General features: G+C 40.8%; 1 protein-coding gene across 1 annotated transcript; it reads right to left on the reverse strand.

The window, feature by feature from the left end:
* Nucleotides 1-422: 422 nt before the first annotated feature.
* On the reverse strand, nt 423-25,865 carry LOC113294757 (protein NUCLEAR FUSION DEFECTIVE 4-like). The gene is made up of 3 exons (XM_026543133.1): nt 25,781-25,865; nt 1,652-1,985; nt 423-1,066 (listed from the first exon to the last, which is right to left on the reverse strand). Exons 1-3 carry the CDS (start codon nt 25,863-25,865, stop codon nt 709-711), a joined length of 777 nt encoding a protein of 258 aa, XP_026398918.1. The 3' UTR covers nt 423-708.
* Nucleotides 25,866-27,457: the final 1,592 nt, after the last annotated feature.

Here is a 27,457-nt window from a genome sequence, read left to right on the forward strand (position 1 = left end):
TTCAAGGCGCGAATTTTTAGATATGTTATATCCAAGTTGCGTTGCCAATTATACCCCTGATGCATAACCCGTCATGCGGATGCATAATCCGTCATGCAGACATATTTAATAATTTCATACAATTATGGGTGTCACGGTACCTAAAATTAATTGTGGGCCTGACAATGAGAATATTATTTTTTTTGGGCCTGCGCCTAATTTTCCTGGTGGTGAACCATTCCTCTCCACATCCTCTTCCTATTATGGGAAAATGGAGAGAATAGTGCTCCCTCCGCTAAATGAAACCAGGCTATTATTTTGAAATAGAGGGAATAGAAGTTTTCACGCCTAACACAATTCTCTATGTTTTAGGGTTTTGAGGAAATTAATTCCCATACCATAGTGCTACTCTAACTAGCAAACTTTTAAGCATTGGTATCGCTTAGTTGTGTGCCTATTCCCCAAGACTCAAGGAACTAATACGATACATCAGATGTTTCCATTAAATTATTGTATTATTACCACAATTACAATCCTAAAACTCCAGAACATCAATATCTGAGAGGTTTAATCAATGTTGTGAAGAACCCTGGGTGGGAGGAGGCAGACGGAAAGAGCCCCCAGCATACAACATTTGGTAGACAGGTCTTATTCTGATTGTAAGAATTGCACTCAAAATGGAACCCAAACCACACACCGGCTAGAACCAGGAATGTAAGCCTAAAACAGTTAGGACTTAGGACCCAAGCAAGATACACTTGAAGCAAAAATCATACCATCAACTCCTTGCTGTTGCTGCTTTTCTACTTCCTTATCATATAAATAACCAGCTAAACCCCCTGAGAAAATAACTGCACCTAGAGGATTTCCGAGCAACATGAAATTGTATATGACACCAAAATGCTTCAACCCAAAAAGTTCAGAGGCGGTAGGGACCATGACAGAAAATTGAACCCCATAGCATACTCCAAGTAATGCTGTTGCTGCGAAAAGGGTCCCGTTCAGAGCTGATGCAAATAGAAGGTACGCTATAGCCATGACAAGTTGAGACACTGTCATCCAAACTGTGCGTGGGATTGTTTTTGACCTGCAAGTCATTACAACTCAAATATAAATCAGAAGGATAACCTATCTAGGTGGTCAGGCTTTTCACTTAGAGAAGTACGGTTACATAATTATGCAAAATCATGCGGAAAAAGATCTATGGTTATTGGTATGGACACTAATTGTTTATACATTGGTGACTGAGAGTCTCTAGTTCAAGGTTAAATTCTCCACCGTTACAGGAAATCACATGTAATTACTAGGTTAAGATTTTCACACTCATGATTTACTTTGCACTCTGTGGAAGCCCTATTTGTACAGTGGATGTAGATGCCTTAAAAATAACAGAAGTTTAAACTGTTGTCCCTAAAGCAGTTTCTCTTTCATTAAGCCTAGAGAAATTAGATTCCTTGCACATTCTTATCAAATAGGTCCAAGCAGTGATAATCCAAGAGACAATTATTGGATATGGCGAGTCTAAAACAGTAGGGCATCCTCAGTAGGAAGTCCTTGAATCAAATGCGGGTTGCATAGAATAGGGGTGTAATTGATGATGGAGATCAAACTTCCATCAACATGCCTTGCTAACTATTAACTACTAGTGGTGTACTAAATAGAAAATACTAACCTAACAAAGTGTTCAGAAACAACACCACCACCAAGACGTCCCAGAAAATTGCCAAAGCTGAAAATAGATAAGAGGATTGCAGTGTCACTTGTTCCTTGCGCAATTCCAATCTGTGCCAAATTATTGAGAACAGTCACACCTGAACCAACGCCCAAAAAGTACACCATGAACAGAAGCCAGAAATCAGCCTTCACAAAAGCTTCACGTAATTTGAAGTCTTCTCCTCTCCTAGGTCTCCTTTTCTTCTTTATAGCACCCTCCCCTTCAGCTATAAGTAAATCCACATCTGAGATATCATCTCCTTCTTGAAGATAAGTCGTTGATGAAGATAAGGCTATCCGCGTCGTGAGAAACCCCCACCTCCTACATCTGGTTCTTCAGGGCCTTCCTCGGGTGGGATCGTACCTTCATCGCAGAAGGGAAAGATTGCTAAACCTGCTGGTGGAGTTGAACTATCCAAGTAGATTATTGTAGAAAATTGATCTTTGTTGATTATAAGGCTTTGTGAGATTCCTTTTGTATTTTCTTGTTCCTGCGTATCATTGCCAAGCCTGTAATCAAATTTTAATGAATTGATCATTGCTTTAATTTTTATATGTGTTGTCCGATTTCCTTTTTAAGTATTGTTATGGTTAATTTGGAATATAACTGAATGTAACCAAGGATAGCGAAGTGTTTGAGTGCGAACCTGAAGATATGTGTATCTTCGTGAACGTCTTGAGACCTGTCACCCCGCTGGCTAATCCTGGGACAGAGGATTCCCAGACGGTGGGGGTCGGGGCAGCGTTCTAGGATATGAGTTGTTTGGAATGTACATTCATTCCTTCAACCCGCTGTCATAAGATTGGTTGGGTATCTCTTTCTGTTGGTTGCCTTCCCCATGGTCCTACACTTATAGACGCTGATAGGGGAGTCCCGAGAGATTGTAGGTGACTACTTTCCCCAAGTAAAATAAAACAACAATTAACACAAGTGTTTACGTGGTTCGACAGCAGAGTGTCTACGTCCACGGGTGAAAGAGGGTTAAAGTGTCTATTCAGTTTGTTGAGTTACACTTAGAAGAATTCCATTGATGGAACCTCTGAGGTAGTAAATGGAAAAAAATAGGAGGATGAAGTATTGACGCGGAGGTCATTTCTCTGTATTTTCAGGTGTAGGGTTCTCATGAGGTGTTGTATTTACACGCAGTCGTCTTGTTACTATGTTGCTCCATGTATTTTGACTATTTTTTGCCAAAAGTTTGCTTGATTGATAGGTTGAGGTTTGCTATTCCTCTCTTAGAGATAGAAACATGTCGATCGAAAGCGTCGTTTTCTTCTTCTGGCGCTCTTCACGCAGATACAGGTCTGCGTTGCCTTCTACGGGTAGTATGGCTTGAGATATTTTGCATTCCATGGGTGTCTGAGGATCTCCCCTTTTAGGTTGCGCAGATAATAAGACCCATTTCCTGCAACATCATGTATGAAGAAGGGTCCCCCCTCATGTTGGTGCTAATTTGCCCCACTTCTTTTCTCATTGGTATTGGGGAATGGTCCTCAGCACATACTGCCCTTCTACGAAATTTCTAAGCTTAACCCTCTTATTATACTCCCTTGATAGTTTTCTTTGATAGTTTTCCATTTTTTGTAGTGATGCCTCCCTCCTCTCTTCCAGATCATCCAACTTTTCCAACATCATGTCCGCTGTGAGGTTCTTCTCTCATGCTTCAGTTTTCGTAGTTGGCATGATTATTTATGTTGGGATAATAGCTTCGGATCCATAGGTGAGTAAGAATGGGGATTCTCCGTGGCTGATCTTCGAGTTGTCCTATAAGCCCACAAAATGTGTGTAGTTGCTCACACCAACGCTTCTTGTATTCGTCCAACTGCTTTTTGAGGATGAGTGCGAGGGTTTTGTTTGTGGCTTCTGCCTGACCATTGCTTTGAGGGTAAATTGGTGTTGACTTGTTCTTTCGAATTTTGAAAGTATCGAAGAGTAAGTAGATGTTTTTTCCCTGGAATTGCTTTCCATTGTCAGATACAATCTCAGCTGGTATGCCAAACCTGCAAATGATGTTTTGAAAGATGAATGTGAAGACATCTACGTATCGGATCCTTGCCAGGGATTTAGCCTCTACCCATTTGCTGAAATAGTCCGTGGCCACTATCAAAAATCTTCTCTTCCCTGATCCTTCGATTAGGGGACCCACGATGTATATGCCCCATTTTGAGAATGGCCAAGGGTTGTCTACTGGTTTCAACATTGATGCGGGTGCGTGGATTTTTTTGGCGAAACGCTGGCATTCTTCGCATCTTCGTGACATTATTGCAGCGTCTCGTATTATTGTTGGCCAGTAATATCCTTGAGTTTTCGCCTTATCTGCTAGGGATCACATTCCGCTGTGATTGCCTGCATCGCCGCGGTGTATGTCTTTCAAAATCAAATGTTCTTCGGATCTGGATAGGCAGCGTAATAATGGTCCGAGAAAAGATTTTTTGTACAAAATTTCTTTTCTCAGATCATATCTTCCTGCCTTTGACTGTATTTTTCTGGATTGCTTTAGATCCGAGGGTAGTATTCCTTCTTTTAGGAAAAGATGAATTTCAGATCTCCAATCTTCTTCGCTGCTGAAGTCTTCATCTTGGTCTGCCTTAGTCATGATATCGTCTTCTTGGAAATCATCCACGATGAATTCTCCTGCGTCATAATCTGCAATATCTTCTTCTGCGTGGTTCCTCTGCTGTGCAGCGCAGAGTTCTTGAATATCAATTGAAGGCTCGTAAATCCTGGTTACTTTGATTGCTTTGACGTCCTCGTTTCTGAGCATCGATGATATGTAGGCCAGGGCATCCGCGTGCCTGAGTTCCTTCCTTGCCAGGTGTCGGAATTTGATGTTTGGGATTTGTGATGCCAGTGTTTGCACCAATTCCATGTATGCTGACAATGTTCTGTCATAAACATTATATTGCAACCCTATTTGTCGGATGACCAGCTGTGAATCGCTTGTCAGACGCACGTCAGTTATGCCCATTTCTATTATCAACTGAAGGGCATGCACCACTGCTTCATATTCAACTATGTTGTTGGTATGCCCCTTGAATTCTAACCTGAAAGCATGTATGATCCTGTCTCCTGTTGGGGTGGTGATTACGATGCCTATCCCCGCCCCTTCTTTATTTTTCGACCCATCTACGAAGACTTCCCATTGCCTAGGATTTTTTGGTTCCAAGATGTCTATAGGGTCTTTACCTTCGTCCATTTCTGGTAGTCCTGCTGCCTTTCGTCCTTCGATGATGACTTCTTCGCAGTTATCCAATGGTAAGTCTGCTAGGAAATCTGCTAATACTTGTGACTTCTGAGAGTGTTGTAGCTCATGGATGATATTGAATTGATCTAGGTGAGTATTCCATTTTGCAATTCTGCCTACTTTCCTGCGTTTTTAAGGACTGCTTCTAGCGGAGCTTTGCATGGGACGCGGACGTAGTGAGTCAAAAAGTAAGTTCTGAGTTTCAGGGTTGCCCATACTAATGCCAAGATGAGCTGCTCGATCTTCGTGTAGTTCTTTCTGCTGCGTTCAGAGTCTTGCTGATGTAATAGATGGGCTGCTCTATCTTCGTGTTGGTTTTAACCAATACTGCGCTGACTGCATCTTCTGTTGCTGCTATGTATAGTGCCAACACTTCATCAGGGTCTGGTTTTTGTAGTATAGGGATCTCAGCCAGGTATTCTTTGATATTTCGAAAAGCTTCCTCGCACTCTGCCGTCCATTCGAATTTGCTTCCTTTTTTGAGAATGTTAAAAAAGTGCTTACATCTATCCGAGGACCTGGATATGAACCTCCCCAGCGCAGCCAGCGAACCATTGAGTTTCTGAACCTCTTTTAAATTCTTTGGGGATGGCATTCTTACGATGGCTTCAATTTTAGCGGGATCGACTTCAATGCCCCTCTTCGTCACCAAATATCCGAGGAACTTTCCGGAAGTGACACCAAAAGTGCACTTCTCTGGGTTTACCTTCATGTTGTGCACTCTCATTGCTTGGAAAATATCTTTTAGGTCTTGGTGATGATCTTTGCGCAGCTTGCTTTTACGAGCATATCATCCACATATACTTCCAGTGTACTTCCAATCCATGGTTTGAAAATTGCATCCACCATTCTTTGGTAGGTTGCCCCTGCGTTTCGCAGTCCAAAGGGCATTCTTACATAGCAATAGAGGTCGTGTGGTGTATAGAATGTTTATGTTGTGATCTTCTTCTGCTAGGAATAATTGATTGTATCCAGAGTATCCATCCATGAATGACATTTCTTCGTATCCTTCACTGCCTCGACAAGTTGGTCAATGCTTGGCAGTGGATAGCTATCTTTAGGGCAAGCCTTATTGAGGTTGGTGAAGTCGATGCATATCCTTACTCCCCCATTTTCTTCGGTACGATGACCATGTTAGAGATCCATGTTGGGTACTTAACTTCTTTGATGAATCCTGCGTCCAGTAGTTTGCGGAGTTCCACTTCAACTGCTCGATGGTATTCTGGAGCTACTTTGCGCACCTTCTGCCTAAAAGGGGGGGTACCTGGTTTTATTCGAAGTTCGTGATGAACTAACTTTGGGTCAATTCCCGGCATGTCCCCCAATTTCCAAGCAAAGATGTCCGCGTATTCCTTTAGAAGTTTGATTAGCGCGGCTTCTCTTTCTTCATCCATCAAGGTGCCTATTCTGATAATCTTCGGGTTTCCCTCAGTACCTATGTTGACTTCTTTAGCTGCTTCGACAGGTGTAAACGTGGGTTTTGGTTCCCCCAAGAGAGGAACATTCTTTGATTGCTATTTGGTGGGCTCTCCGTCTTCTTTTGTCGCGGAGGTGCTTGCTTCTGCGCTGCCAGTGGTGCTTACGTTCAGAAGGCTTTTTCCGGAGATTTCTTCCAGATATGTATCTATGGTTATCTCCTTATTTTTGGCTCTTCGGGACTGGTGCTTTTTTCCCGCTCATTATTGATCTGATTCTGTAAGGTCTGACATTCCCGCGCAGTTACTTGGTCTCCTTTAATTTCCATGACTCCCTGGGTGTTGGGAATCTGAGATATTGATGGTAGGTTGCAGCTACTCCCTTGAGCTTGTGAACCCATCTTCTTCCGATGATGGCGTTGTAAGGTGAAGGTGCATCTACGACGCTGAATCGAGTGTCCACTTTCATGGGCCCTGCGTCTACTTGTAAGACAATGTCCCCTAGGGGCTTTGTAGCTGCGCCGTTGAATCCGTAGATGGTGTAGTAAGATGACAGCAGTTGCTCGTCGTTGAGTTCCATACGTTTGAACGTGTCATAGAACAGGACGTTGACTGAGCTTCCTCCATCGATGAGAATTTTCTTGACATTGCACCCTGCTATTGGGAGTGTGAGGACTAGAGGATCATTATGGTCTTCCATGTCTTCTTCCACATCGTCTCGAAAGTCATGGGCGTCCATCCATTGTTCGTGCTCGTTTACCTCTTTCCCATCGATCTTATAAAGCTCACAATAATCTTCGAATTGTTTTCTCAATCTCTTCCCAATCTGGGCGGTTAGGGATGGTCCTTGAATCTCTGAACATGAAATCGTGTTGAGGGTGCGGTTGCCTTCTGGTAATTGAACCTGCTTGCCTCTCTTGGTTCTATCTTCGTTATCAATCTTCTGTATATATTGCTTCAGGTCTCCTGCGTCGATTAGTTTTTGAATCATTATCTTGAGATTTTTGCACTTTTCTGTTTGATGACCGTTGAAACAGTGGTATTCACAGTATTCCTTGGATTTTTCTGATCTAGGAGGCTGCTTTCCCTTGGACCATGGCCAATCGAAGTTCTCCCTCCCTTTGATCTCTCTCAGGATGCGCGAATAACTGGTATTCAGCTTGGTATAGACTTGATCTTCAAATTTTCGATCATCCTTCGTCTATCATCCCTTCGTTCTTTCCTTTCTTCGTTGGGACGCTCTTCTGTGATTCCTCTTTTGGACCCGCTGGCTTGATCCACGGAATTTGTGCGTGTGGGACGTTGAGTATGAGCTCTGGGATTTTCACGCTGAATTTCTTCTAACCTTGCATGCTTTTCTATGATTATCCGGAGATCTCCTTCGGTGGTAGGGATGGTTCCGTGGATCTCGACAAAGGACTCATCCTGTCCATCCCCCATTTGTAGCAGTTGATACTAACCACGGGATCTACGTTGCCAATAGCTTGGCAAATCTTGTGCCATCTATCAGTATATTCTCTGATGGTCTCTTTGTATTTCATCTCCAGCGAGAATAGCTTGTCCATGCCGGTATTGACAACCTTGTTGTACATGTATGTTGCTAGAAATTTTTCTGTGAGTTGGTCGTAGGAGTCGATGGAGTTTGATGGCAAGTTATCAAACCATGACAACGCGGACCCTTTTAAACTTGATGGGAAGTATCTGCACAGTATGGAGTCTTCGTTATCCCAACGGGCCATCATTCGATTATAATATCGAAGATGAGCCGCAGGATCAGTTGATCCGTCATAGCAATCGAAAGCAGGAACCGAACACTTCTGCGGTATGGAAGCCCTGGCCAAGTGTGGCGTCAGCGGGGTAGTGTTTGCTTCCTTCATCACTTGCTCTAGTCTTCCGCCTCCCTGCCTAGTCTTTAGCTCCTTGATTTCTGCCAGCATCTCAGCACGCAGATTTTCCATTGCGATCTGGTGCTCTTCATGAATGGTAGATTTTGCTCGTAGGAGGGTGGTACCGTCGTAGTAGTCCGAGTTCTCGGGATTGTAATCAGGGTCTGATCTTTGGCTGCTCCTTGCTCCTCTTCGATTCAATGGAAGTGGGTTGTTTGCGATCACCATTCTTCTATCTTGATTAGGTGCTACAGCCTTGGAGTTAGCTTGTTCGCGTTGGTTTTCTACCTCTGCGCTATGAATGATTCTTTCCTTGAGTGTTTGGTTCTCTTGTGCTAATATCGCCACAGCATCTGCGTATGCCTTCTGGTTCTTCCTTAATTCTGTCAGCTCGGCCATCATCTGAGCGGAATGATTTGACCCTTGATTTGGTGTTCCTGCCCGCAATTGCTCATCAGCGGCTATGGTTTGTTCCTCATCCACGATCTGTATTACTGGTTCTGGTGGGTCTAACCGTGCACCTTGGGACCCGACGGTTGTTTGAGGGTTGACCTGCTATTAGAAGCGGTTGCTTGGCTGGAAAGGTATGTTGTTCGTTGGTTAAGGGCATCCCATAGAGGGGTTGTTGTATTCCTGACTCTGCTACGACTTCCTGATGTTCCTGTAGTTGAGCATTGGTTACTCTGGGAGCTCCAACTTTGGATCCGCCAGCTCTTGAAGCTCCTGCTTTGGCTGCCGCGGCATTTACTACTACTACTCTACTACTACTACTTACTACTGCGTTTGCTGCGATGATGTTGGCATTGATGGGGGCCGTGCTTTCTGCATTATCCTGCGCCCTATCCTGCCTTCCTTTAGTTTTCACCTTTCTGCTTACTCCTAGTTACCACTGGGGTTGTCCTTTGCATCTCTTTTGACGAAGCTTTTGCCTTCCCGACATCTTTGCTTTTCTCCATTTTCTAATATTTTCCTGAAAGAGAGAGAAAAAATCACGAAGACAATGGGTCCCACATGATATCTATTAGTGTTTAGAGTTCTCAAAGGTGTAAAATCTTGAAAATACTTAAGGCTCCCATCTATGTAGATGACCGCAGATCTGTTCGAAGTTTTGATTTTCAAAGATGTGAAAACTTAGAAAATGCATGAAGAATCAGATCTACTTAGATAAACGCGGATCTGTTCATAATTTTGATTTTCAAAGACGTGAAAACTTAGAAAATGCATGAAGAATCATATCTGCTTAGATAAACGTGGATATGTTCATAATTTTGATTTTCAAAGACGTGAAAACTTAGAAAATGCATGAAGAATCAGATCTGCTTAGATAAACGCGGATCTGTTCATAATTTTGATTTTCAAAGACGTGAAAACTTAGAAAAAGCATGAAGAATCAGATCTACTTAGATAAACGCGGATCTGTTCATAATTTTGATTTTCAAAGACGTGAAAACTTAGAAAATGCCTGAAGAATCAGATCTACTTAGATAAACGCGGATCTGTTCATAATTTTGATTTTCAAAGAAATGAAAACTTAGAAAATGCCTGAAGAATCAGATCTACTTAGATAAACGCGGATCTGTTCAAAATTTTGATTTTTGAAATCATGAACGGAAAAAACCGTAATGTTCCATACATCGTTATTTTCAGTAAACGAAGCCTGAAACAAGTCACAGGAGAAGATAAATCTTTTACCGGGATGAAGATCCCTGTTTCTTGCGTCAGATTGTGAACACAAAGATCATTATCATATGAGTGTTCATAAATAATGCGCGCAGACTCATGACAATACAGTAAATAAGCTGCGCCTGAGGGGGATGAATTGGTTATGTCGAATCCTTGACTCAGAGTTCTAATACTCTTCCTCGTCTCATCAACTACAATCATTGTTCTTAGCTCGCACAACAAGATAAATAATGGATGAAGTATAAAACGTACGAACATGATATACCATAAGTATCGAATCGAACATGTAAAGTATAAATGCATGAATATAGATGAAACGATTAACTTATATGATTCATCACTCAAATCTTTGTCTGCGGGTCCACATAAGCCTGCGTAGCAGGAGGAACTTACTTACACTTTCTATATCTCTCTGTCTCTCTCCCATTCTCCTCGCAATGTTTTTCCGATCCCCTCTTCATTTGGGAGAGAGGGGTATTTATAGGGAGGTTACGTGGGGTCCACTTCTGAAGCCCGTTATAACCTTATCCTCTTGTGTCTTGTGCCACTTACGCAGAAGTCTTCGTGTTCTCGGTTTTATCTGCGTGTTCTGTTTGAATATGCAGAGCTATCTACGCTTCCTACACAGGATGACTGACACGTATGCTGTTTGAGGGTATTTAATGCGGTTAGTTGAGATGTATATCCGCGGTAGACAGCTGTCCTCTGCCCCTGTCTTGTCTGCGTCAGTCGGGCTATCCCCAGCCGTAGATCTCGGATCTTTCTGGGGATATGATAAAGTGACTCTTGGTTGTCCACGTGTGATATCATATCTTGATGCTCTTAGCCGCATGTCCTCCACGTGTACCATTGTGGACACGTGGCGGAAGATGAAATGTGTACCTACACATAAAGAGGACAAGAGGATACGAACGGATGGGTGTTTGAAAGTTGATAAGACATTAAGACCTCAGGATATCAACTATGCACGTGATCATATAAACCTCCTAACTTATGATTTAGGAGCAGCAAACAGGTTACGTATGCTTTTAATGAGTTTTTTTAAATTCGATTTTTTTAATATTATTTTCTAAGTTTGTATTACATAAACCTGATGGTTTATTAATTGACATATCAAAGGGGATTTTTCTTTTACCTACCTTCCAACTCCATGGTTATTACTATAACCATTTTTTGGAGTAACTGTATCTATTGCGGATATTAACCAGATCCCGTCTATATTTCTCGGGATATGGGTGATCAACTATTTTTCCATTAAGTTGATTTTTCTTTCTTCTATAATTTTTTCATATGGAGAGAAAAAAAAGAAAAAAAAATCTATCGGTATTCGGTAGATGGTTTATAGTTTCTATTCCTATAATGAAACTATAATCACCAAAAATTGGTGTTGGTACTGAATCATATGCATGATTGAAAAACTTCCGACCAGTTAATATTGGTATTTTTGTCCATTGGACAATGATCATGTGATTCGTATTTGGTTCCTATTCTTTTTAAAAAGAAACCATTCTTTTACCACTATGGATTTCCATAGTAAACGATATCTTCTTCTTTTTCCAGTCGTCGATGTGATTTTGGTATATCGTTTTACCAATCGGTATTAATTTTTTCCATAGATTCTCTACAATGAGATGCAAAAAATTGGCATTCGAAGTATTTTAGCCAATTTTGGTTATTGATTTCTATTCCTTCAAAGAAATCTTTATCAACCAAAAAGTAGATTTTTCTCTACAAAAAATACCATAATGATTTCTTTATTTTTCTCAAAGAATCATTTAAACCAATTGAAAATAGATTTCTCCACGGATCCTAGAAGGATGAGATTGGTTATTACGACAAACACCAATTTAAATTTTTTTGGTTTTCTTCATTATATTATTCTCCAAAATTTGAAATAGTTCCACTTATAGTTGGAATTGGACACTAAAGATCAAAGGGTGCGCACCCGGCTTGTTAGCCTAAATCATTAACTATTCCTTGTAGTGACTATATTGATCTCAATATTAATTTCTTTGAATGAAATAAAATGTCTATAATTTCATTCTTAGGTGAATGAATATTTCGTCGGCCCTATAGGTCATTGGAGATTTATGTTTTTCTTGCTCTAACCAACGAATCCATGGTTGATTTTAAATTTGTACGTCAAGTAGACTACAATTTTATTTATTTATTTGGACATTTCTTTTATGCCTTTTGAAGTCATTATTTACGGTCCAACTGGTTTTGTTAAAATCCAGATGTTATTACGAGTATATGTCCTCGATTTAATCGGATAATACTCTGCGAACTTGTTTTCGTATATGAGATGATTATATTTCCCCCAAATCAGGGGGAGACTATACATTACCAGACGCGTTTCTCTCCCATTTTGATCAAATCGAAAAAGGCTGTCTACTAGGCGTGAAAATATCTCATATAGCTTTTATGTAAGCTTATGCCGTTTGAAAAAGAAAATTCAATCACATATAACAAGCAAGTAGCATTTTTATATAGGTTACAAATAGCTCCAACAGAGTGTACCAAAAACACGATTCACGTTCTCAAAGTTATTATATCCTCATTTGAAGGGGAGGAGATTACAATGCCCATGGGATCGTACTATCAATTATGTAATTCTTTTCAAGATATGCATACGCTTGAGAACTGTATGAGATCGTAATTAGTTGTCGAATATTCATTTAAAGTAGCTACTAAAATAAATGATGGTGGTTTTGAACCCCTCTGCAGAAAAATATCGACATATGTGATTGGTTGGCATACAATCCAAATTAGATTGGATTGATTTCTCAATTAACACAATTTTGGATCCAAAACTTAACACCGTAAATGTGTCAAGCCTATTAATTACAGGTCGGTGTAGTCATAATGTGTTATATGAGAAATATGTTCGCTGTGAAAACGATTTGAGGGTTTTCTTTTTGCTCAGACCCTAGGATTGGTTCAGTAATTGTTCTTTTTATAAGACACATTTGGCATGGTAGTCCTTGAAGGACTCGTATATGGTCGGAGAACATTTTCAAATTTGTGATCCTTAGAGGACTCAAATTACACTCACGCAACCACTTGACTCGACTATGTCAGTTTTAACAATCCTTTATGTGTTTTTATAAATTTGGTACAAAATCAAAAAATCCGGATTAATTAATTGATGATTTCAACGTTATAGGTCTCTTGAGGAGTCCTTAAAAACACAAAAATTCATGCTTTAGTAGCATAAATATTAATTTTTCTTAAATCTGCAGTAAAATATTATGCTTGCTTAAACTTGTCTATAATATAGACTATAGTTATGATTTTGGTGTTTTTAATAATACTCATATAGTTGAGTTAGCATCCATATTTACGGCAAAAGTTGTACTCTTTTCCCTTCGTTTCAGGTTTTGTCCCATGTGGTTTTCCTGACAAGATTTTAACGAGGCAACATCTCATTGATGTTTAATTTTTTTTTCTTCAAAATGTTGATATTTATGCTCTTTTTCCTTCGTCCAAATTTTTTCCCATTGGGTTTTACTGGAAAGGTTTTAGTGAGGCAAATTAATTTAACATGGTGGTCATCCAAGGGGGAGTTGTATGGATTTTGGTTATTTGGTGGATTCCCACCATTAACTAGGTCATTTTGTTAGACCACATCAACATAACCATCTCCTATGAAGTTGGACACCATTCTGATCCATAGTATGACTACAAAGTTCGTACACCTATGGTATTGTAACTGCGTATTGGCACTTAATTTTTTGAAGAAATTACATCAACTACTTCAACAAATCATCTTCGAAAAGCTAATAATCCAAGAAGCAAGTCCTAAATGTATTTAAAGAAGCGTGAAGGCTCGAGAACACTACCATTAGAAGACTAACACAAAAGAAGAGCTCATCAACTGGGAAATTTCTCACGAAAGCATTGTTATCTCCAGCATTCAAGAAATTCGTAAATTTGGAAAATCTCGACTCAAAGATTTGCAAGCCAAGATTTTACTGAAGTATTTATCAGGGGGAGCATCATCATCAAAGGTGCATTTACTAGACTTATCGCATTGTACTCTTTTTCCTTCGTCAAGGTTTTGTCCCACTGGGTTTTCCTTGTCAAGGTTTTAACGAGGCAACATATGCGTGTCCAACACTGAATATGAGTCTTTACATACTTATGCAATTTCAGGTTTTTCTCATTTGAGTTTTCCTGGAATGTTTGTAATGACTTAGCCACAGTGATCATCAGGGGGAGTGTTATAAACCAAGTTTATTTACTAAGATGCTTTTTGTGTCTAAGATTAGGGTTTACCTATCTTGGAAACCAAGTCTTCTATCTATATAAATAGAGGCTTAACCCATTGTAAATACACACACATTAATAGAATTTCTCTCTCTCTTTTCCCCTTTACTTTGTGTCTCCTTCTCTAATCTCTATTTCACAATAATAAATATTTACCCGTTCAATGGAGAGAAACAAGATTGTACCTCGACCAACTGAGGATTTAGTGTTTGTTCATAGTAAACCTCGTCTCCTTTCACGAAAAAGTGAAAATTATTCGAAAGTATAACGTGGGATATCAGTGGAATTGCATTTGATCCACTAGACGGTGTGGAATAACTTGAAGTTGCAAATCTTTTACTTGACGAGCCAGAACTAGAAGCAATACTCTTTGATGAAGACAATATTGATGGGTGAGCAAGATGTTAGATAGATTTTATCTATTTATTTTTTTAAATACTCTAGATCGTATTTAAGAATTTTTTATTTTATGTGATTCTTTTTATTAAAATGGATTATTATTAAATTAATAATTATTGTATTCAAAAAGGGGTTGGTGTCCAGCTTGTTGCTAGGCTACTAACTAAATCTTTGTATGATCCCAACATTGATTAATTATTAAATTAACGAACGAAAAAAAATCCATTATTATATTAAATTAAAAAGAATAAAAGAAAATACAACCCCCTATGTATCCCGTATCCTCGTTTTTTGAAAATTAACGAATCCTCGTATCCATATCCCTATTAAAACACGACTTGTGTTCTGCTCTCTGTTCAAAGTAAGATTTGAGTTTCTAAACCAACCACAACGGATAATGCTTGACACCTCCCATTTTCCCCATCCTTTGCCCCCATGATATGTCACCAATCTAAACCCCGGGTGTAGTGAACCCCTAGGGTCCCATGGTAGGTCCGAATCTGAATTCTATGAACTGGTATAATGGTGAGACGTCGTGGGGGCAAGGTTTGGGGGCATCAAGTATTTTCGAACCACAACAAACCAAGGGCAGATTCCACGAATCTCACCTGCATAAGTTCGAGACTAGCTATTGATAACCATTTATTGTTGGTCCTACTTGTCGCTTCAGCATTCTCTTAATCTCGTTTAATACGAGAAGACACCCATTTAAGGCGCATTCATAAGTATCACTCTCAGTCTCATGAATATGTTTCCGGTTGACTCTGTGAATCTAAGCCTTTTGGACATGTCAACGGGCTTACTAGAAGCCTTAGCTTTCTCTTTTACTCATTAAGACATTATATGTGTAGTTGAGTTGTATCAGACTTCAACGGAAGAATATTAACAAACAAACAATGATACGCTTCAAAACCAAACAACAATATCAGAAAACCCATACATGCTAGGAGCCTTGGCTTTCTCTTTTACTCACCAAGTCATTCTATGTGCAGTTGAGATCTCAGGGATTTCAGCACAATCATGCTTTCAAACCTGCAGTTTATAAAAACCAAGGGCTTCTCTTAAACCTAAGGATAAAACCATATACCAACAATGCCGGACACGCAGGGAAAAATGAAGACCCGGTCATAACAAAAAGGTAACACTTGATAGTTGTTTTACATAACTCATTTTATTCATCTTATTAGCCTAGATCGCCCGAAATAAATAAAATATCTTCCAAATTTGGGAGTCTCAATGAGGACATACAATATGTCCAACATTCTCAGCAAGCCAGTAGTTTTCTAAACAATCTCACATAAACATATTTTGGCCAGTTTCACCGGAAAGTATATCTCAAATGACAATAGCTGAAGGGAAAATTTTGTTGCCAGTTACATGCAGAATAGTAAATTGATATACAAAAAAATATTGGTTGCATTCAATGAAGTATTTTGTTGCATTCATATAGTCTTTATAATTAAAGTTATTATTTGGTCTAGGATTTGACCAAAAAGAAAATGTAAGTTGAATCAAGTGGAACCTGAAAAATATGATTCTGATAGCAAAGAAGAATCCCCATATACATGTAAGTTATTTTATTGGCATCTATTGTAAACTAGAAGCGTACTATTCTATGTGACTCTTCCTTTTGTACTAATCTTTTATATTGCAGTCATGGACTTGAACAAGCATAGTGTAGGAGGTCCTCTTCCTTTTGTACTAATCTTTTATATTGCAGTCATGGACTTGAACAAGCGTAGTGTAGGAGGTCCAACTGCAGTATGCCCTCATTGTAAGGCAATGATGTAGAAAAAGGAAAACCAACAAAATCCAAAAGAATAAACCACCAGAGTTTGGAATTTGTTGTTTGAAAGAAAATGCGAAATTATCTCTATTGCAAGAGTCGCCAGAACTTTTAAAATATATTTTGCAATATACATGTGGTGGTTATAGAGCAATAAAATTCACGATCAACATTAGGGATTATAATTCCATGTTTACATTCACCTCGCTAGGGGCCAATGTAAGAAAAATTCATAAAGAAATTTTATCCTCATATGTATTTATAATGTATATGGCCAAAATCACCACTTCATCGATTCTTTATTGCCGAGTGACTGTGAATACCAATATTCTGCGAAGCACGTGTCACGATCTCATTGGTCGCATACAAGATAACTGTGTAGCCCTCGCTATACAGAGGAATCTAAGTGACGGAGTATACCTTCATATATATACTTTTCTCGTCCCAAGAAAGGATCCCTCGACGGCTAAGATTAAAGAAGTAAAAGCCTAGTCTATATGGAGGCAGCTGGCGAAGGGACAGAAGTAGATGACATATCTATCAGCATTAAATGCACAAATCTCTTATCTACACGCATAATCAAAGCACGTGGAGAGAGATGATGTGACGGAACCAGATTGGTAGAGGCTGGCGGTGAACGAAGGTACAATCTGTACTGAGGTTGGGAATTTCCCGAATGAACGTGGGTCAGCTGAGGTGGCAGAGTTCGATTGGGGAAAGCACGCGGTGAACAAAGGTACCATCTGTACGAAAGGTATATCGGGAAACGATGGATCCAGAGGCATCAAAGATATACCTGGAGCAAAAGGGGCTATAAATACTAAGCCTCACCAACAAACTAAAGGCATTCAATTCCTAGGAGAAGAAGATCTAGTCTTAAGCTTATACCTCTTTAATGTTTAGAACTTAAGTAATGACTTCGACTTGAGTTCTCTTTATTACTTTGGGAAGCATTTAAGATCTTTTGTAACCACTACAACATAATACAAAAAAATCACTCATTACCCCGTGGATGTAGATGAAAGTCGAACCACGTAATATCTTTTTGTCTCATGATAACTTAGTAGCGTTTACTTTACATTAGTGTTCTTGGTTATTATTGTGATCTTCGATAACTTAGTATCATCAGTTCAACTGAGGCATCGATACTACTTAGTATCTGATTCTCCGAACTGTATACATTACGTAGACTACGGGAAAACGAGTAGTCACAGTTTGGCGCTAGAACGGTTTCCTCACCAGCTTGAGTTTTTATATTCCGTCATTTATTTTTATGCATCTTCTTTAACGAAGAGATCTCAGTTCAACAACGATGGATCTCACTTTCTAGTGATTGGTTCGTCCATTGTTTTCGCAAATTCTTTGAGTTCATAACCTCTAAATACTAGCAATCTCACAGATCTACAAAAGTTTTCACAAAAACACACTCACAAAACGTTAAAACTTTTGTTTTGTACTAAAACACCTTTTCCGACAAAGTATTCTTCAGATATGAGTGTCTCTGAGCACTGAGGAATCTCAGCGAGAATTTAAGGAAGCAAAAATCTTTTCAAGCATTTAATACCCCATTTTTCGAAAAGATATGGTACCTTTTTTAATTATTTTCAACATTTAAGGTTGTTTTCTCCAAGGGTACCATAAAAAATCAGTACTTGTCTCTCCAAGACATCATTTCAGTCCTTTTTCTGAAAAGGCTGCTTAGCCATCTTCTGTGTCAGAGCATTAATTTCTACTTTTGACGAAGGCACCCAAGTAGCAGATTTTTGTCGTTTTTTCTGTAACCGCATGATAACAAAAGCCGAAGGCATGCAGAAACCAAGTGATCTACCAACAAGTTCACGACCAGCAGTCACGAGAGGACGATCTCAAAAGCCGTCTCAAGCAAACCAAAGAACCGAAGCAGAGGACGGATAAAGCGAAATAGCAAGAATAACAACTGCTACCAAGCCGCTTATTCATGCTGAAAGGATGGGGCAAACATCTGGAGCACAACCACTTTACGACATGCCATTACCAGAGCATCTCAATGTCACACAGCCACCTGCGGCCAACGTAGGGCTACCCAGAACCCTAGTTCCTACGGGACGAGCGTTGGGACACATAACTCCAATCCAGATAGATCCAGACGCACCGGTCATAGAAGAAGGAGTGGATAACTCTGAGGATACGGCCGACAACACTCCTCAGGGTGGTGGAATCCACAACGAAGAACAAATGGCAGCACAAGTAGCGGCTTTGCTTCTACGAAACAATGAGCATGAGGATGCAATGCACGTGATGGCCCAGGAGAACCAGAACCTAAAGGATATGCTAGACGTGCAAATCGAAGGTTCCCAAACTCACCCTCCGCTAAAGAGGCGTGAGAACGGATCTATCTCAGGAAGACGAAGGGTGGATCTCAACCCACCGAAGGCTAACCCAGTAGGGGGATCCAGAAGAACACGTCATGATCCAGATGAGACGGATCCAACATACAAGCCCTCCCATTCCTACTACGACGAGACACTTTCCATAGATGCTCACAATGTGAACATGGTTATGGAGCAAATGGAGAAAATGCAGAAGGAGATACAAGGACTAAAAACAGGCCACGCAGGCGCAAGACTAGAAGAGGTACTACAAGAAGCGACAACATCTCCGTTGTCTTTTCGCATTTTGAGGGAACCCATCCCTCTGAAATGCCTATACCTACGTTTCAGGCATTCAACAGTACATCTGATCCCGCAGCCGGCCTACGGTACTACACCCGTGTCCTTGCCCATTGGGAAAGAGATGAGGTAGTACTTTGTAGGTACTTCCCGGGATGCTTGACGGGATCAGCATTGGCATGGTATGACAATTTACCAGCAAACTCAATTGACTCCTTTGAGCAATTATCTACGGTGTTCTTGGAGACATACATGTACAACAAGTCAACAAATGCAGGGTTAGATGGGCTATTTGCTTTAGCTATCAGGCCCCGAGAGACATTGATGCAATACACAGACAAGTGGAAAAATATATGCCAAGCAATAGGGAAAGTCAATCCAGAAATTAGCATTAATTGCTATAAGTATGGACTTGACAGAACCTCAGCCATCTTCGTGGAGCTTCACAACCGATCCCTTGATTCCGAAGGAGAGCTTAGGGTTGTCCAAGACCGCTACATCAGGATTGAAGAAATCCATAAGGACAACCCAAGGGCACAATCAAAGACGACAACAGCTCCACAATGAACCAACTCTCTGGAACCAATTCCGGAGATACCTAAGAGGCTAAATGAATCCGGGGGCAGAACCAGCTCTCGAGACAAAATATCCAAATATGGAGATGGCAAAGGTAGATGAAAAGGAAGAGAAGAATTAGTAGATAAAATCTACACAAAGCTAAACACCATGTTTTCCCACATTCTAAGCAAGGAAGGAGCGAAGTCGGGTTTTCGGTACCCTAACACTAGGGGAAAGCAACTGGATAAAACAAAGGAGGCTAAGGAATACTGTGAGTACCACCAGTACTACGGGCATACAACTGATACATGTTGTCACCTAAGGAACACACGATCCAGAGATTCATAGACGAAGGCAAGTTCATGGAGTACGTGCAGATACAAGCAGCTGATACTGAGGTAGCCCCCAAGAAAAGGGTAGAACTACCTCAGGACGGCAAATACATCAACATGATTACCTTCTCCAGCGGAGGTCAGGAGGAGCTACTCGAAGACATCCTCGAGTTAGCTCGAAACAGGAGAAAGCTAGAAGCCCACGAGGTGTTCAAGCTAAGCGGACCACCTACTAGCACTTGGTAAGAATGGATGGCCACGCCATTAACATTATCAACAAAAGACGTCAATCAGGAGGTCGAGATGCACAACGATCCACTTGTGATCACTCTTCCAATACACAGATGGAACGTTACGAAGGTCCTCCTTGACGGGGGCAGCTCGTTAAATGTATTGTTTTACGAACCCTACCTACGCATGGGTTTGACAGCGGAGCAGATGGATTCTTCCACTTGCACAATATACGGTTTCAATGGAGCAGTCTCTAGACCAAAAGGAGAAATCATCTTGCAGGTACGTGCAAGACCCTTAGTAAACAATACAAGGTTATGTGTGGTGGAAGCACCTTCGCGCTACAATGTAATCATGGGAAGGATATGGGTCCATAGATTACGAGGAATAGCTTCGACATATCATCAGTACCTTTGATTCCCTACACCCATGGGTGAAATTTAAATCAAAGGTGACCAGCAAGACGCAAGGCTATGCAATCTAGCAGAGGTCATACTCAACGAAGAAATAGTTGTTGCCCAGCAGCACGAAAGAAAAAGACGAAAGGCAAACACCAAAGAAGTGAAGGACAGATCCTTCTTAGTACCCGAAGCCATCTCAGTTCCGGAGACAAGCCCGCCACTCCAGGGGCGAACGTCTCTGCCAAATGACAATTACAGAAAAGCACTCCTCAACGTCCTCAGAAACAAACCTTCTCATCGGTGGAACCAACAAAGAAAATCAACACCGGAACGGAGGCGGAACCAAAAATGATCAACATCAGAACTTTACTTGAAGAGGAAGAGGAGATGCAACTACAAAGTCTACTAAAGGACTACACAGATGTCTTTGCGTGGTCAATGGAAGACATGCCTGGAATTGACCCGAATTTGGTCTCCCACCACTTTCGACTCAGACCAGAAATACCACCATTCAAGCAACGCATCCGTAAGGTGGCAGACATCTACCAAGAAGCGGTAGAAAAGGAGTTACAAAAGTTACTAAACGCAGGGTTCATACGAGAAGTCAAGTATCCCACGTGGATATCCAACATGGTGATTGTGCCCAAGAAGAACGGAGGCGTACGCATTTGCATCGACTTTAGCAATCTCAACAAAACGTGCCCCAAAGACAGCTACCCACTGCCAAACATTGACGAACTGGTCAATGCAACCGAAGGTCACCATAGACTATCCTTCATGGATGGATACTCAGGTTACAACCAAATCGCCCTTGCAGAAGAAGACCAGGAGCATACTGCGTTCTTTACCCCCAGAGGCTTGTATTGTTATACAAGGATGCCTTTTGGACTAAAGAACGCGGGGGCAACATACCAGCGATTGGTAAACAAAATCTTTAAGCCGTGGATAGGCAATATACTGGAGGTCTACGTGGACGATATGCTTGTCAAGAGAAAAGAGGCGAAACACCACCTATCAGACCTAAGGAAAATATTTGAAGCCATGAGAAGCTTTCACATGAAGGTAAACTCGGAGAAATGCACATTCGGAGTAACCTCAGGAAAATTCCTAGGATACTTGGTAACTAAGCGAGGAATAAAAGTGGACCCCGAAAGGGTCAGAGCAATCCATCTCCATACAAACTAAAAGGATTACAAAAGCTAAATGGAATCTTAGCTTCCATGGGAAGATTCATACCAAGATCATCAGATAAATGCAAAGCATTTTTCGATACACTAAGGAAGGGAAGCATGTTCATGTGGACCAGGGAGTGCGAGCAAGCCTTCCAAAAAATCAAGGAATATTTGACTTCGGTACCCATCCTACAGAAGCCGGAGCCAGGTGAAATTCTCACCTTGTACTTAGCAGCAACAAGCTACGTTGTGAGCGCAGTATTGGTACGAGACCAAGGACAAGGAGAAAAGCCCATATATTACATCAGCAAAACACTCAGTTCAGCGGAGCGTAATTATACCAAGGTAGAGCAGCTTATATATGCCTTAGTAGTGGCAACAAAAAAACTAAGGATATATTTCGACGCACATACCATCCGAGTCTTCACAAAGGCTCAGATAAGTCAAATCCTCGACAGCACGGAGAAAATTGGAAGGGTGGAAAAATGGAATGCCATGATCAAGCAGTTCCACATAATCTTTGAAACAATGAAGGCTGAGAAATCACAAATCTTAGCAGACTTTCTAGCGGACCTACCTCTCAACGACGAAGCAGAGATAGATGATATCCCAGGAATGGAGGAAGACAACAAGAACTAAAAGATCTCTTGGAACCTCAGAATTCACGGAAGTGGGAGATATTCGTAGATGGATCCTCCAATGGAGAGGGCGCAAGCATAGGGATTGTAATAACAACCCCTACCAGAGACCGACTCATCTATGCGTTCAGGTTAGAATTCGAACAATACACTAATAACATCACATAATACGAGGCGGTCATACATGGTCTACGCTTGGCACGAGAGCTAGGCTTATCAGATGTTCGTTTGACTAGTGACTCACAGTTAGTCATTAGACAAATCGAGCTAATATCAAACTTTAGATCCAGTACTATCTTCGTACCTAAAGTTAACACAGGAGCATGCGTCAAAGATCAACAACGTTACATTCAGACATGTCTTTCAAAAAGATAACAGACACGCAGATGCCTTAGCATTCATATCATCAATGCTAAGGTACATAAATACCACCTCCGTGCAAATTGGAAGGATATATGAGTCTTCGATAGAAGGACCAATCTCAGGAGCTGAGGAGGCTTTGGTCGTTCAAACTCGAGCCATGAGAGAAGCTGAGAAAGGAAAAGAAAACGAAGGAGAACCAGATAACGAAGTCGAAGAATCTGACAAAGACCAATCTATGTCGGACGAAGACAACGAAGACGAAGCGGAAGATGATTGGAGGATTCTAATTCACCAATACCTTGACAAAGGTACCTTACCAGCAGATGTCAAAGAGGCTCGGAAACTTGAATCAAAAGCAGCAATGTACAGCCTGCGTGATGGAATATTGTACAGAAGGTCATTTCTTGGACCTCTGATGCGGTGCCTCTCACGAACCGAAGGCAGAAGGATACTCCATGATATACACAGCGAAGATGTCGGCAATCATAGCGGAAGAAGGTTCTTGGCAGTCAAAGCCAAAATGCAAGGATACTACTGGATAAGCATGAACGAAGATTCAAAGAACGTGGCTAAGCGCTGTGAGAAATGCCAACGCTTTGCCAGGATGATTAAAGTACCAGCAACGGAGCTTAACTCAGTCATCATCCCTTGGCCATTTGTCAAGTGGGGGTTGAATTGTCGGACCCTTGATAGAGGGAACCTCGAAGAGAAAATACCTTATTGTGGATACGGATTATTTCACCAAATGGGTGGAAGAAAAGGCTTTGTCAAGAATTAGGGACACAGATGTCTTTAAGTTCTTGTTTGAGCAAATCATATGCAGTTTTGGAATACCAGCCGCCATAGTCTCTGACAATGGCAAGCAGTTGCAAGGAAAGAACATAGATATGTTTTTCGAAACTTTCAACATTCAGAAAAACAAGTCCACTCTTATATACCCTAAGAGCAAAGGACAGGCGTAGGTGACTAACAAAACAATAGCGATGAAGTTGAAGAAAAAGCTAGGAGCATACAAGAAAAGATGGTGTGAACAACTGCACAATCTCCTATGGCCCTACCGAACTACAAGAATGGCGTCCACGGGAGAAACTCCATTCTTGCTAACCTATGGAGCCGAAGCGGTCATCCCAACGGAGATAATACTTCCAACAACAAAAACGGAGGCATGGGAGAAGAACCTAACAACGGACCTAATGCTAGAGAAGCTCGATGATCTTGAAGAAAGGCGGGAAGTGGCTTTGCAAAAGATGGTAAACTATCAACAAAGGCTAGCTCGCGAATACAACAAACGGGTCATTGATCGTTGTCGTATGCGTCAAAAATAATATTACTTTCTCACAACTTAAAATATATAATATAGCAAGGGCAAGAAAGGATCGTTCCCACAGAGAGGTCTAGGTTGTCGTTTGTTTCGATTTCTTATATAAACAAAGGGAGGATTTTTCTGATTTTTAATAAACTAAGTTATGCTAAAAACAAATAAATTTAAGCAAATACGCAAATCCATAAGATGAAGATATTGGTCAAGGATTAGTTTTCATTCACAAACATGAATTTGTAATAATAACTAGAATTGTTATTTAATCTAAACTTTTATCAAAAGTCCTAGGATACCTTGATTGCAAGAATATCCCGCTAATTTTCTGTTGTCATCAACAAACACATTAAAAGATGCGAATGTGAATTCTTCCTATAAAGCAACCTAAAGTGTAAAAGCACAATTAAGTTTAACTACCTAAGAGCACTAAGTTCTATGAAATAAGACTAATCAATGCAAACGAACGAGTAAAAGCACTAATCCGTTTTAACAAAGGTTATGATCCACTTGTGACTACTAGGATGTATCACTACAAGCAGTACTCACAATTATGCTACTTGCAATCAGGAATTATCACTTTTGCGTATAATAACCCTAATCTAGCAATAAAGATGAAAACTAATTCAACCGATTCGCGACTCGACTAAACATGCATTCAAATCATATAACAATATTAATAGTGAATCATAAGCAACAAAATATGGAGACAAAACTAATTCATTGCAAAAATATCATGGTTGGAACTCCAACTTATTCCTTAACCAAAAGAGAATTATCTAAACATGTGAGTGGAGTTCATAACAAGAAGGAAAAGAAAACCTATCATGTCTCTAAACCCTAGGCAAAAATAGAAGAGAAGATAAGATCTCCCATAGAAGAGATAATAGGTCCCCCCAAGAATAGAACCTAAAAGAGCTTATATAGCTCCCACTTCCAATTGTCGGCCAAATCCTGTATCCGCCTCACAACTCAGTTCTGGTCAAGCCAAGTCCAGTTCAGTTTCAGGCCCATCAGTAGCCACAACCCGGTTAATACAGGCCCATCTCTAAAATATTGAGCCTGTCAGTCTCATGAAACTGACAAGGCATTTAGCTCCAGTACCACCAGTACCCTTTACTCTAGTACTTGATTGGTTTACTCATGATTTCAGCTGCACCTCATAACAACTGCATTTTCCCCAGCGCCATATGACTTAGCCACCACTTGCAACTGCAACTGCAACAGCAAACAGTTCAATACCATTCCTGCAACTTCCAGTGACTCGGCATCGCTTGCTTACAGCTTTAACTCCACCGCTAACTCAAATAACTTCAAAACCACCATTTCAGTTCAGCTCCGTTGCTGCACTTTATACATTTCCCAACCACACAAGTCATCATCTGTAATCAATTCTAGTTTCTCAATCTTTCTTGTTCACCTGCAATTTGAGCAGCAACACAGTTCCTTGCAGCTCAACCATTGCTTCTGCAAGACTCATGTACTGCTGTGGTGCATAACTTGCACAACTCACTGTCTGCAACTCAGCTCAAACCATCAACCTTACTGCCACTTTCTACAGATCCTTGTAACTTCATTGCTTGCCTCTGCAACACCAACACTCCCATAGCATATCCCAGCTCACATGCCTAACTGCAACTTCTTCTTATAATCCCGTTCTTTCTGTAGCTTCTGCAACAGTTGCAAGTCTGTAGCTTCCACATTTTCAACTCCACAGCACGAACACACACAACTTCTCATTCATTGCCTCGAACTGAGCCTGCAATCTCCTGCCCTAACATGCATCTAATCCCAGCACCATCTCCTGCATTGCTTCGATTCAGCTGAGCCATTACCTATTCATCACTGCCTCATACCAAAATCACAACTCAACTCCATACCCCTGTAATCAACAACATCGGCAGCAACAACATACAATTCCATTCCTTCAAGCCCTGTAGCTCCTAATCAACACCACAACAACACATACCCACACTGCAAACCAATATTGCCTGCTATTTCAACTCCATTGATTGCAGCTGTTGTTCTCCATTTCTACCAGTCTCAATACCACCACACAGTAGCAGCTATCACACCCATTTCAGGTCTTCTTTATTGTCTCAGAAACACCATCGGCATTGACTACAACTGCAACATCAGCTTCATTCAGTACCCGCACCAGCAAATCGACCAACTTCTCCATTCACCTGCAATATCACTCCCTTCACTTGAGATAACACCACCTGCACACTGAACTGCAAACCTCCTAAGCATTCATTAAGCATCAAATCATCTCTTCTCAATCTTCTTATCTCATCACTTCTAACCCCATTCTCTCAACTATTGATTCATACCACAACCTGAACTCATACCCTGCACAAACAATCGCAACAACATCTCAGCTTCTTTGTTAACTGCACAAACTTCTCAGTCTTCTAGGTGCAACAGCAACACCAGCTCCCTGTATACCAAACACAACACCTTACTGCTCCAATTCTGCTTTTCTGCTCCTCCAACTCTATAGCATCTCCTCCTTGAACTGCGCCTGCAAATGCCATTTCCCTACAGTTTCCTGTTCACACTCTCAAATCAACAGCAGCAGCTAAACAATCAAATCTCCACAAACTTGAGCACCACAACTGTCTCCATTGGCATCTGAACTGCTTCAAACCACCATTCTCATCTCAACTAACATCTAACCTAGCTCTTGCATTACTTCCCATCTCAGCAACTCCACAAGTTCTTGCTTCAACAATTTCAGCTTCAGTAACATCTTGAACCCGTCTGCTCAATCGAAAACAACAGAGACAACTCCATTTCAATCTCCATCGATTCTTCAATTCAATACAACAGCAACAATTGTTGTTCTTCCATGATTTTCTTTGATCTTCCTCTTCCCTGTCTTGAATCAGAACAAACCAATCTCTTATTGCTCCTGCAGAAAACCAAAATCACTCACCAGATCCCCTTTTCATCTGTGTTTCTCAATTGCCATCTAATCCCAAATTCAAGCTACAGATTCATGAACTCGTACCACTTCTAAATCTCAATCAACCCTGATTATACTCATACCCACTCTTAATTTCTTGCTGCATTCCAGATTACCACCTAATCTTGGCAGAATCACGCGTTCTTCCGTTTCTCAGATTCACTTTCATGAGTCTCCTCTGAGTTCGAACAGAAATGATTGAGAGAGATTGATTTCTCACGATTTCAGGGTTTAGTAATAACTGGGATCATTCAGGGCACCTACAGCTTGGATGCGGGCAGACCTAATATTCTCCATTCAGCTGTCAGTCTTGGATGACTGACTGTTTCAGTTCCTGTGTAATATTTCTTTCCAATGCCTTAAGAGAGCTGTGTGCTTGCCAGCTTCGTCTCCGTCAATGCCATGTGCCTCCAAGTACAGCCTTTAGCTCATATTTCTCCTCTTTTGCTCTAATGA

The sequence above is a fragment of the Papaver somniferum genome, chromosome 7, assembly GCF_003573695.1.
Source record: "Papaver somniferum cultivar HN1 chromosome 7, ASM357369v1, whole genome shotgun sequence".
Taxonomy (NCBI): domain Eukaryota; kingdom Viridiplantae; phylum Streptophyta; class Magnoliopsida; order Ranunculales; family Papaveraceae; genus Papaver; species Papaver somniferum.

Bases quoted from the DNA above. Each gene is read 5' to 3' on its own strand.
- LOC113294757 (XM_026543133.1), bottom strand. From the start codon at position 25,865: ATGGCTCAGCTGAATCGAAGCAATGCAGGAGATGGTGCTGGGATTAGA. The intron at 1,986-25,780 runs GCAATGAATGAG...CGACGCGGATAG, and splicing joins GATTGCAGGCTCAGTTCGAG to CCTTATCTTCATCAACGACT. The intron at 1,067-1,651 runs GTTAGTATTTTC...AATGACTTGCAG, and splicing joins GTTTCTGAACACTTTGTTAG to GTCAAAAACAATCCCACGCA.